Genomic DNA, 13,083 nt, shown 5'->3' with positions numbered 1-13,083 from the left:
AGAACGTGTGGAATGAGCTGTTACTGAAGTAGGTGGCTGTAACTTAGCATAAAGGTAAGCCTGACGTATAGTCAGTTTGATCCATCTGGATAAGGTCTGCTTAGAGGCTGGCCAACCCCTCTTAGCTGCGTCATAGAGAACAAACAACGTATCTGTCTTACGCACAGTAGACGTTCGGGAAACATAGATGCGCAATGCGCGAACTACATCCAACATTCCAGAATCTCCTGTTAACACAGGAACTACTATTGGTTGATTGATGTGAAAAGACGACACTACTTTTGGTAGAAAAACGGGATTCGTCCGAAGTTCCGCTCTGTCATCATGAAAAATTAAATACGGTGACTTGCATGACAAGGCACCCAAATCTGAAACACGCTTAGCCGAGGCTAAGGCTAAAAGAAAAATCGTTTTCCAAGTGAGAAATTTAATATCCACTTGTTGTAAGGGTTCAAAGTAATCGGACTGTAAGAAATCTAAAACCAGATTCAAGTCCCATGGTGCTGTAGGTGGAATGAAAGGAGGCTGTATCCTCTTTACACCCTGTAGAAACGTATGTATTGACTGCAACGAGGCCAATTTCCTTTGAAAATAAATTGACAACGCAGATACCTGCACCTTTAGTGTGGAAAGACGTAGTCCTCCATCTAACCCCATTTGTAAAAATAACAAAAGACGGGATAATTTAAAAGACGATGTCGGAAATTTTCGAGCTTCACACCAACCTATATAAGTACGCCAAATTCTATAATAATGAGCTGCCGTAACCGGCTTCCTAGCTCGTACCATGGTTGGTATAACAGACTCAGGAATGCCCTCTTTCCTTAAGATGGCCTTTTCAACAGCCACCCCGTCAAACGCAGCCGCGCTAAATCGGGGTAGAGGAACGGACCCTGTTGTAACAGGTCCGGACGTAGTGGGAGTGGCCATGGATCGTCTGCGAGTAACCCGAGAAGATCCGAGAACCAAGCCCTCCGAGGCCAATGAGGCGCTATTAGAATGACTGTGACGAACCCTCTCTTGATCCGTTTTAGCACCAGCGGGAGCAGCGGAAACGGTGGAAACAGATACACAAGGCTGTATGGCCACGTGGCTGTGAGAGCATCCACCGCCACTGCCCCTGGATCTCTTGTTCTGGACACATATCTTGACACCTGATGATTGTGGCGGGATGCCATTAGATCCACCTGAGGGTAACCCCACTTCTGGATCAACATCTGAAAAACTTCTGGATTTAATGCCCACTCTCCTGGATGAAAATCCCGACGACTGAGAAAATCTGCCTCCCAGTTGTCCACTCCAGGAATGAACACTGCCGATAATATCACCTGGTGATATTCGGCCCATCTTAGGATCCGAGCTACTTCCCGCATAGCCATGCGGCTTCTCGTTCCTCCTTGTTTGTTTATGTATGCGACTGCCGTCGCATTGTCTGACTGCACCTGCACAGTCTGAAAACGAAACATGTACACCGCTTGTCTTAGAGCATTGTAAATCGCCCTGAGTTCCAGAACATTTATGGATAGCGATCTTTCGTGATCCGCCCAGAGGCCCTGGAGCCGATAACTCTGAACTACAGCTCCCCAACCTCTGAGACTTGCGTCCGTTGTCAGAATTATCCAATTCGCGACTCCGAATCGTCTCCCTGCAGATAGATTGTGTATTTTTAACCACCAGAGAAGAGACACCCTGACTTGTGGTGACAACCTCACCCTGTGGTGCAGCTGCAGATGTGATCCCGACCACTGTGCTAACACCTCCAGTTGAAACGGACGTGAGTGAAATCTTCCGAACTGAAGTGCTTCGAAAGCCGCCACCATTGTGCCTAAAAGGCGAATGCACAAATGTACTGAGACTGTGCGTGGCTTGAGCACTAATTGCACCAGATGACGAATGCCCTGTACTTTCTGTTGTGGCAAGTAAACCCTTTGTTTTACTGTATCGAGAATCATCCCTAGGAATTGAAGTCGTTGACACGGAATTAGATGTGATTTCTTTAAACTGACTATCCAACCGTGCTGAACTAGTACATTGTACGTTAGCAAGGCATGTTGGAGAAGCAATTGTTGAGACGGAGCCTTTATGAGTAGATCGTCTAAATACGGAACAATTATTACCCCTAGGGACCTGAGATGAGCTGTCATCACGGACATTACCTTGGTGAATACCCGAGGCGCTGATGAGAGGCCAAACGGTAGAGCCTGAAATTGGTAATGGTCTCGCCTTATCGCAAACCTTAAAAAACTTTGGTGAGGTGGCCAAATCGGAATGTGCAAATACGCATCCTTGAGATCCAGTGCAATCATGAATTCCTGTGGCTCTAACCCTGCAATTACTGACCTGAGAGATTCCATCTTGAATCTGTGGTAAGTGACGTAATGATTGAGACCTTTTAGGTTCAATATTGGCCTGACTGAGCCATCTGGTTTTGGTACCAGAAACAGACTGGAATAATAACCCTGCCCCTGTTCCTGCACAGGGACCGGAATTATCACTGCAGCATTCAGCAGAGACTGAATGGCAACCTGCAGAACTGCTTTCTTGTCGTCCGACACAGGCAGTCCTGTCGTGAAAAATCTTCCTGTCGGAAGATAATCGAACTCTATTTTGTAACCCTCTAATACTAAATTGCGGATCCACCCATCTGTGGACGTCTGCAGCCACGCCCCCTGAAAGCTCTGAAGGCGTGCTCCCACAATTGGAGATCCGAGATGGGCTGGGAGCCCGTCATGCCACTGGTTTGTTAGTGGTCTTGGTGTCTTGACGACGTGCATTGGATTGTCGGGCACTACGTCCCCGACCTCTTCTGCCCGGCGTGACTGCTCCTCCCTGCCCACGAAAGGGCTGAGTTCTAAAGGATTTGAACGCCGGACCAGAATATTTCCGTTTAGGTATAGTTGTAGGCGAAGGAAGAAAAACAGACTTCCCTCCAGTAGCCTCAGAAATCCATTTGTCCAATTCAGGACCAAAAAGTTTCTCGCCATCATAAGGCAATGTCCGTCTCCGCCTGCCAAGAACGCAGCCAAAGTGCTCGTCGTACTATGACTAGCGATGAGGACAGGCGAGAAGTAAGCTGACAGACGTCAGTAGAAGCTGTACATAAATATTCAGCAGCTTCCCAGATTTGATCTGCGAGAAGTATAAGATGATCATCTTGCAGAGCCGACTTGAGCTCTTTTATCCATACCATTAAAGCTTTAGTAACCCAAATGCCAACCAACCCAGGTCTCAGCAGCACTCCAGCTGCTGTATACATGGACCTTAGCATAGCCTCTATTTTACGATCTGCAGGGTCTTTAAGTGTAGTAGCAGTTGGTACTGGTATGGTTAACTTCCTTGTAAGTTTAGATACGGATGAATCCACCAATGGTGGGTTCTCCCATGTAGCTGTCATGGCCTCTGGAAACGGGTAACTCGATTTAAATCTACGAGGAATAGAAAACCGTTTGTCCGGATTTTTCCGTGACTCCAGTAACATTTTATTAAGAGATTCCGAGATAGGGAAACACATCGGAGATCTCTGTCGTTTAGTAAAGACTACTTCATCATTCGTCAGTGGCTCCTCAGTTTCTGTAAACTCCAGCGACTGACGAACTGCTCTGATGAGATTGTCAATACCTGGGCTGTCAAAGTCGTCACCTTCTGACTGTTGTTCTATTTCGCCCTCCTCATACTCCTGTTCAGTGAGATCTAGTATCCCAGAGACAGGAAAATTAGTAGGAAAAGGAAACTTATCTTTTCCACTCAAGGTGGACTTATGACCAGCTTGAGATTCTCCAGGTAACTCAAATGGTCTCATTTTAAACTCAGATCTTGCCGCCTCTCTTTCTTCACGAGAGGCGGCCAGCTCTGATTGTAAACCAACTAATACATCTGCAAGTAAAGCCCACGGAGGGTCCTGAGATGCTGGCTTTACTTCTGGAATGGAAATCGTATTTATGGCTGTATTAACAACACATGCTGTACATGTGGTGGATCCATCAGGCAACACACTCTTACAGACATGACATGACAAATGTTTCTTAGATTTTGCTGGTGTCTTACTCATTATGACAGACAATACAAACTCCACACAGACAGACTGCACGACTCAGTAATAACACCAAAGTTCCTGGTATATATCTTAGGCAAGTGCAGTGCCTGCTAATACGAAAACTGACCCAAAAATTCCCCTAGTACCACTCTTAGCTGAGATGTAAAATAGGAAACCTGGAACAGACAGGAGAACATTAAACATACTAAGCACCAAGTTTTGTTTTTTTCTTAAAACTTAACACTGCCCAATACTGTTAAAGTCTCCCCCCCCCACTCCCACGACCTCCGTGTACAGCACCGGGTCTGGGCCTGTGGAAGTTTTTGCAAAGGGCCGTGTGAGCGGCCTGTCCTGTAGGCCCCGGACAACGGAACTCCTCGGCTGCTGCGGGCGGATGGCGGAAGCAGAGAGCGTGCTGCATAGAGCCGTGGAGCGGCCTATGCACACGTGCTCCCGCCCGCCACACACAGCATGGCGGCGTGTCTGTGTAGCCAAGCAGCGCTGCTGCTGCGCAGGGAGCAGCGGTCTCCTAGGATGCTGGGGGCCGGAGAGTGAGAGCGCGCCCCGGGCAGCGGTGAGTACCAAATAATCCCCCACAGTGGAGCGGCAGCAAGCGCTGACCGCCCCAACCCCACATACCTGGACCGTGACAGAAGTCTATGACGGGGCTTTCATCCAAGCTCCGTCCAGCTTTCCTGCAGGCAGCCTGCAAGTGGAGTGAGGGAGCTCTTTACAGAGAGGTCCGACACTCACGGCTACTCAGCCGCTTCCACTGTCCCTGACCCACGCCTGTTAGAAGGGGGGAAAGGACGTGGAAATTGACGGAAAAAAAAAACTTAGAAAAAAAATTCCAATACTTTGTGGACGAGCTCCACTATGCCTTCTAACTGTGTCGAGCACAGAAAAAACACTGAAGTGCTGCAGGATATGGAGGGGAGGAGTAGTCTCAAAATTAATTTATTCAGTGCCTTCTTCCGGTGGAAGCCGTCCATATCCCAAGAGTACTCCAGTGACCCCTAGTGGATGAAAAAGAAAATATTATTGAGCTCAGCTGTCTGTGTGGGAGGAAGTTCCTGTAATATTGAGCTCATGTGACCATGCAGAGCCAATGTCCTGACAGCTGGCAGTCTGATGATGTCACAGGGTGCTGCTCAGCAATGCAGGGAGCATGCTTCTCTCAGTACATACCATAGAGAGGATGAGTGTACAGACTACACAGCTGGAACATACAGTAAGTGTAACATGCTTAGCTATATGTCTGCCTCACATACAGATGTAACTCGTTGACATGATCTCATTAACATCTAGAACACACAAATTAGGACAATAAGAATGATGACTGAATCATCATACATTATACTCACAGATCGTAATTCACTTCCAGTGTCAATGACATATCGTATTCCCGGAAGAGAGAAGGACAATTCTGCTAGAGAGAATGAAAGATAAACATGGCGCTCATAATCGGACGCACTGTGTGAGTCCTCATAGACAGACTGCATAGAAATTCCATCACCGGGTAAGAGAGTCATAGGCAACAGGGACCCCAAACTAGGACTCAGAGATACCGATTCTGTTGAAAGTGCTTTGGAGCACCGCTGTACCTCCTGTGGAATACAGAACAAAGAACAATCAGACAGAATATATTCTGATAACTACATAATATTCCCACCACCCACATGGTCAGCACACAGGGTCCTACTCACCTCTTCACTGGCCAGGAACACCAAAACATCTCCTGGCTCATTTCTGCGGTGAATATCCAGAACCATGTGACACGCAGTAATGACATGGTCTTGAGAGTGTGAAGGCCGATAGACAACACTTGGCATCTGTTCCTGGGCTGGAACCCTGACAACGGAGGCACTTGTCCCTAAAAAGTCAACCAGACGTTGCTGCAGTCCTGGTGATGTCATCACCACCAATCGTAGAGCAGGTCTCTGCTGAGTGACGTCCTTCAAGAGGCTCAAGAGAAGGTCAGTGGCCACCGTACGTTCATCTACCTCATCCAAAATAACCACACCAGCAGTCTGCATCAGTGGGTTAGAGGTGGTTTCTTGGAGAAGAAGAGAGTCCCAGCAGAATCTGCACATGACAGATATATCTGTAACATACTGTACTTATAGGCATGGAAAACCCAAGATTACGTCTCTGTCAGACATGATAATAATGACATAGCTCTAATACCAGTTACATACATGTGCTACAGGGACACTGAATACGCTCATGGTCTCCTTCTAGAATTGTGAGCTTATTGCCTATTAACAAGAAAAGCCACGTGATAGATTAGACTCTTATACTTTCTTATTAATGATCTGATAATACTATACAGTGCTGTATGATGATAACAGAGTGATTAAAACTAGAACCTATTAAAGCGGATTGCTGTACATGGCTACTGTAAAGATACGCAAATTCCAGACAAAGAAACACAGTTGCCCGCAGAATATAGATGTCTATGTGTAGGCTCGTGTTGGCACATGAAGAAGTTGGCAGGAGACCAGTAGCAGGTAGACGCAAGACAAACCAGTCTGCACTGGTGGAGGACAATCCAGCAGAACACAATAGCCCAGACAGAGGTCAGTAAAGTCAACATTCAGGAAGAACCAAGTCTAGCCTGAGGTCAGGGCAGGCATCAAACAGCGTAATTAGGGTCTCATCCAAGCAGAGAATAGTTAAGTCAAAGATGAAGATGATGTATCTATGGGGGCAGTGAAAGAAACAACAGCCTGCCTACATAGATGCAGGTACTAGGGTCAATCAGATGAATGTCTGGAGACTTGGATACCAGGCAGGAGAAGGGGGATACAAGAGGACCTCAGGAAAAGGGCAGGAAAGCGGACCTCAGTACACGAGGCAGGTAAAGGGGACCAAGGTACACGGGGCAGGTAACGGGGACCTCAGTACATGAGGCAGGTAAAGGGGACCAAGGTACATGAGACAGGTAAAGGGGACCTCGGTACATGAGGCAGGTAAAGGGGACCTCAGTACATGAGACAGGTAAAGGGGACCTCTGTACATGAGGCAGGTAAAGGGGACCTCTGTACATGAGACAGGTAAAGGGGACCTCGGTACATGAGGCAGGTAAAGGGGACCTCTGTACATGAGGCAGGTAAAGGGGACCTCTGTACATGAGACAGGTAAAGGGGACCTCGGTACATGAGGCAGGTAAAGGGGACCTCAGTACATGAGACAGGTAAAGGGGACCTCTGTACATGAGGCAGGTAAAGGGGACCTCTGTACATGAGACAGGTAAAGGGGACCTCGGTACATGAGGCAGGTAAAGGGGACCTCAGTACATGAGGCAGGTAAAGGGGACCTCTGTACATGAGACAGGTAAAGGGGACCTCGGTACATGAGGCAGGTAAAGTAGACCTCAGTACATGAGGCAGGAAAAGGGGACCTCGGTACATGAGGCAGGTAAAGGGGACCTCGGTACATGAGGCAGGTAAAGGGGACCTCTGTACAAGAGGCAGGTAAAGGGGACCTCAGTACACGAGACAGGTAAAGGGGACCTCGGTACACGAGGCAGGTAAAGAGGACCTCAGTACATGAGACAGGTAAAGGGGACCTCGGTACACGAGGCAGGTAAAGAGGACCTCAGTACATGAGACAGGTAAAGGGGACCTCAGTACATGAGGCAGGTAAAGGGGACCTCAGTACATGAGGCAGGTAAAGGGGACCAAGGTTCACGAGGCAGGTAAAGAGGACCTCGGTACATGAGGCAGGTAAAGGGGACCTCAGTACATGAGGCAGGTAAAGGGGACCTCAGTACATGAGGCAGGTAAAGGGGACCTCGGTACATGAGGCAGGTAAAGGGGACCTCTGTACATGAGACAGGTAAAGGGGACCTCGGTACATGAGGCAGGTAAAGGGGACCTCAGTACATGAGGCAGGTAAAGGGGACCTCTGTACATGAGACAGGTAAAGGGGACCTCGGTACATGAGGCAGGTAAAGGGGACCTCAGTACATGAGGCAGGTAAAGGGGACCACGGTACATGAGACAGGTAAAGAGGACCTCAGTACATGAGACAGGTAAAGGGGACCTCAGTACATGAGACAGGTAAAGGGGACCTCAGTACATGAGGCAGGTAAAGAGGACCTCAGTACATGAGGCAGGTAAAGGGGACCTCAGTACATGAGGCAGGTAAAGGGGACCTCGGTACAAGAGACAGGTAAAGAGGACCTCGGTACATGAGACAGGTAAAGAGGACCTCGGTACACGAGACAGGTAAAGGGGACCTCGGTACACGAGACAGGTAAAGGGGACCTCGGTACACGAGGCAGGTAAAGAGGACCTCAGTACATGAGACAGGTAAAGGGGACCTCAGTACATGAGGCAGGTAAAGGGGACCTCAGTACATGAGGCAGGTAAAGGGGACCAAGGTTCACGAGGCAGGTAAAGAGGACCTCGGTACATGAGGCAGGTAAAGGGGACCTCAGTACATGAGGCAGGTAAAGGGGACCTCAGTACATGAGGCAGGTAAAGGGGACCTCAGTACATGAGGCTGGTAAAGGGGACCTCGGTACATGAGGCAGGTAAAGAGGACCTCGGTACATGAGGCAGGTAAAGGGGACCTCAGTACATGAGGCAGGTAAAGGGGACCTCGGTACATGAGACAGGTAAAGGGGACCTCGGTACATGAGGCAGGTAAAGGGGACCTCGGTACATGAGGCAGGTAAAGGGGACCAAGGTACATGAGACAGGTAAAGGGGACCTCGGTACATGAGGCAGGTAAAGGGGACCTCAGTACATGAGACAGGTAAAGGGGAGCTCGGTACATGAGGCAGGTAAAGGGGACCTCAGTACATGAGGCAGGTAAAGGGGACCTCGGTACATGAGGCAGGTAAAGGGGACCTCGGTACATGAGGCAGGTAAAAGGGACCTCGGTACATGAGGCAGGTAAAGGGGACCTCGGTACATGAGGCAGGTAAAGGGGACCTCGGTACATGAGGCAGGTAAAGGGGACCTCGGTACATGAGGCAGGTAAAGGGGACCTCGGTACATGAGGCAGGTAAAGGGGACCTCGGTACATGAGGCAGGTAAAGGGGACCTCAGTACATGAGACAGGTAAAGGGGACCTCGGTACACGAGGCAGGTAAAGAGGACCTCAGTACATGAGACAGGTAAAGGGGACCTCAGTACATGAGGCAGGTAAAGGGGACCTCAGTACATGAGGCAGGTAAAGGGGACCTCAGTACAAGAGGCAGGTAAAGGGGACCAAGGTTCACGAGGCAGGTAAAGAGGACCTCGGTACATGAGGCAGGTAAAGGGGACCTCAGTACATGAGGCAGGTAAAGGGGACCTCGGTACATGAGGCAGGTAAAGGGGACCTCAGTTCATGAGGCAGGTAAAGGGGACCTCGGTACATGAGGCAGGTAAAGGGGACCTCTGTACATGAGACAGGTAAAGGGGACCTCGGTACATGAGGCAGGTAAAGGGGACCTCAGTACATGAGGCAGGTAAAGGGGACCTCAGTACATGAGACAGGTAAAGGGGAGCTCGGTACATGAGGCAGGTAAAGGGGACCTCAGTACATGAGACAGGTAAAGGGGACCTCGGTACATGAGGCAGGTAAAGGGGACCTCGGTACATGAGGCAGGTAAAGGGGACCTCAGTACAAGAGGCAGGTAAAGGGGACCAAGGTTCACGAGGCAGGTAAAGAGGACCTCGGTACATGAGGCAGGTAAAGGGGACCTCAGTACATGAGGCAGGTAAAGGGGACCTCGGTACATGAGACAGGTAAAGGGGACCTCAGTACATGAGACAGGTAAAGGGGACCTCAGTACATGAGACAGGTAAAGGGGACCTCGGTACATGAGGCAGGTAAAGGGGACCTCGGTACATGAGGCAGGTAAAGGGGACCTCAGTACATGAGACAGGTAAAGGGGAGCTCGGTACATGAGGCAGGTAAAGGGGACCTCAGTACATGAGGCAGGTAAAGGGGACCTCGGTACATGAGGCAGGTAAAGGGGACCTCGGTACATGAGGCAGGTAAAGGGGACCTCGGTACATGAGGCAGGTAAAGGGGACCTCGGTACATGAGGCAGGTAAAGGGGACCTCGGTACATGAGGCAGGTAAAGGGGACCTCAGTACATGAGGCAGGTAAAGGGGACTAACATGGATAAGTAAATACAAAATAAAAGCTAAATGTCAGTTTGTCTATTGCTTAAAAAAAAGTGTTGCTTTAAATGTGATTTTTATATATTTGCAAAAACTGTAATTTTTAGTCAAAACAAAAAGTTAAGGCCAGCTGCGCAGTGTATCATAAAACTGCGGTTAGCTAGTGTTTTGCAAAATAAAAAATTGTATTTTGCAAAATAAAAATAATTAAAAGTAGGTAAGAGGTAAAAATCTATTTTAATATTAAACAGTCATAATCACAAAATGTTAAGCTAATTAATTAAAAATTCCCCATAAGGGGAGTATATAAATTAATAATATATTCTAATAAATAAATTGTGATTGGTTTATGTATATAATTGGTCTGCTAATTTAATTAAATCATGTAACGCTGTAATAACAAGTATATAAAATAAAATCAATTTGTCAATGATCAGTTCATAATATTCTTTTATCGTAAACCCTGTAAATTTCACAATGCTATAAATCTATCAAAAAGACTTCATTGTTCTTCAATTACTTAAAACGGCTATAACATTTTGGAGGTCGCCGCCGAGATCAGCCCAACATTGACACACGAAGAAGGAAGGTGGACTGGTGCCGGTGTACCTGGATCAACCGTGGCCACAGGTAAGAGCGGTTATCTTACTTCTGCTCCATGTGTCCCTGCCTCGGTCCGCTGCCTTTGTGTGTTCTTGTTGGTTTGTAACTCTTTGAAGTCTTTTTGAAGATTGTGAGTATGGAACCAAATTGAATTTAACTGCATTTTATTACCAGTTACAGTAATTTGTATAAAGTGTTAAGATTGTAATTCCTGTTATCATAGTCAAAGATTACAATGGGATCTTTTGTCTGCCATAACTTGCTAAATTCAGAGTGAAGTCTGTGAGTGATTGTAAGTGTGATTGGCCGAGGCTTCACGCCGGCAAAGTCTGGACAGGGCCCATGTAGGAAAGAAGCTCCGGTTAAACTCTCCTATGCTGGAGAGTATCAGGGATACTCACCCACTGTAAAAAGCACCTTGTACACAAGAAGGCCAAGCTTAGCAGAGTGTGGAACACGTGTGCCTGTTCAGAGCCGTGGCACCTAACGAGGTGGTGGGGTTTCCTAAGTGAAGTAATATCTCTATAAACAAGGGGAGCGTCCCTGTTTACCATTGTATTGGACATTGAGGCTGGACTTTAAAATAAAAATTAGCCATTACAATGGGTCAAGAGATGTCCACACCGAAGGGCTCTACTATGTTAGAGATCCCGCACGGCAGTCCAGCAAGTGTGATGTATCAGAGATATGGAAGTGTGGCTGTGAAATTTCTCAGGAAATGGCATACAAGACAACCTGAAATACCTGTGATAGGAACCTTTGATATGCAGAAATGGACAGACTTAAGGGGTAAAATAAGAAAAAGGGAGGAGTGGAAAGCTTACACACTATGGCTGAAGGCATCTAATGTAACCCCACCACCAGCCTATGTTGCACAAATGTCCTGTCATGTAGATAATGAAGGAACGTTACAATTACAACCCAGGCATGTCCCCCCACGGGTAGTGCAGGCAATGCCAGTAAAGACACTAGAACAGGAAAGCCCAGACCCACTAGAACACATACTCCCAGCAATGATGGCACTGGCTGGTGCCCCAAGTGCCCCTCCAGTACAGGAGAAGAAAAAGGTAATAAGGGCTCTAGTAAACCCCAAGACTGAAAAACATGACACTTACCTTGTAGGAAAAAATGGAATTTGGGTAGCGCAGATGGATTTGTTTGATGGGGATGACGATTCTGCTGGATTTACGTTTATAACCCCCTCAGTCAGACATATAAAGCTCAGTATAATAACATAGATGGTAAAACTGTCACACACACTTTATGCAAAAACAAACAAAAAATTTAGTCCCCTATGAAGATAAATTACCAGTAATGGAAGCACATTTTGCAGACATACACCCATCGAACATTGTGGCTTCTGGCACTCGTAGCACACCCACCCAGGGCAAACCACCTGCAACAATGCCTCTGAAAGTGGTAACTACAGATCGGGGTGCACAGTGGTCCATACATGTTCCTTGGTCAAAGGCTGAATTACACCAAATTTGCACAAAACTAGCAAATTCTAGAATAAAGCCAGCAAAAGTCAAAACCAAACTCAAGCGCTTGTACAAAGTACATCAACTGACACATAGTGACATGGCACAATTATTTACTGCGTTGCTCACAACTGAGGAATACAAGAAGCTCGCAACGGATGCAGGGTGGGATGCAAAAGGGTTTAAGCCTGCCTTAGACGTTGCTAAAAATAAGCTGGACCAACAATAAAAAAATGTGATAACAGCCTTTACAGAGCAGTTTCCTTGCCAGCCTAACTGAAAAAAAATAATAATAATTAAACAAGGTCCTACAAAAACAGTTAAAAATTATTGGGGCAAATTCAAAACTAAGGTCCAAAATTATGAAGGCATTAAAAATATATTTGGCCAGGAAGTTCTTCAGCCCATGTTATCTGAAGCTCTTGTGAAAGGTCTTAAGTCTCAAATAAAAACCCGTTTGACCATCAATAATCCCCTATGGCGTAAGAAGTGCCCAGAAGATCTGGTCACTCTGGCTATATACCATGAAAACAATTTGGTGGTCAAAAAATTGAACACAAAAACCAAGCTCATAAACCTACAGGTCAAAGCTGCACAAGCCACCTGTGACCTAGCTAATAGACCAATTAATTATAGTATGGGTGCCAGGCGATCATCAGACAGATCGCAACTTACCTGTTACAATTGCCAAAGAAAAGGACACTTTGCAAGGGACTGCAGACGCCCTAAAAAACCAAGGCAGTCCCAGGCAAAGAAGGGCACCACAAAAAGTGATAAGAATTTACAATGACAGGATACTGCAGCTCCCGTAAAAACCATGACTGTAATATCTTGTAACTC

General features: G+C 47.1%; 1 protein-coding gene across 1 annotated transcript in view; it reads right to left on the bottom strand.

The window, feature by feature from the left end:
* Positions 1 to 13,083, bottom strand: part of DQX1 (DEAQ-box RNA dependent ATPase 1) — a 231,115-nt gene that overhangs the window by 133,372 nt on the left and 84,660 nt on the right. The window contains exons 4-5 of the mRNA XM_063926029.1: positions 5,740 to 6,118; positions 5,398 to 5,640 (exon numbers count right to left, since the gene is read on the bottom strand). Coding sequence (XP_063782099.1) covers positions 5,398 to 5,640; positions 5,740 to 6,118 — 622 coding nt within the window. The remainder of the gene's footprint in view (positions 1 to 5,397; positions 5,641 to 5,739; positions 6,119 to 13,083) is intronic.

The sequence above is a fragment of the Pseudophryne corroboree genome, chromosome 1 (genome assembly GCF_028390025.1).
Source record: "Pseudophryne corroboree isolate aPseCor3 chromosome 1, aPseCor3.hap2, whole genome shotgun sequence".
NCBI classification, from domain to species: domain Eukaryota; kingdom Metazoa; phylum Chordata; class Amphibia; order Anura; family Myobatrachidae; genus Pseudophryne; species Pseudophryne corroboree.
This window is presented reverse-complemented; position numbering and strand designations above follow the sequence as displayed.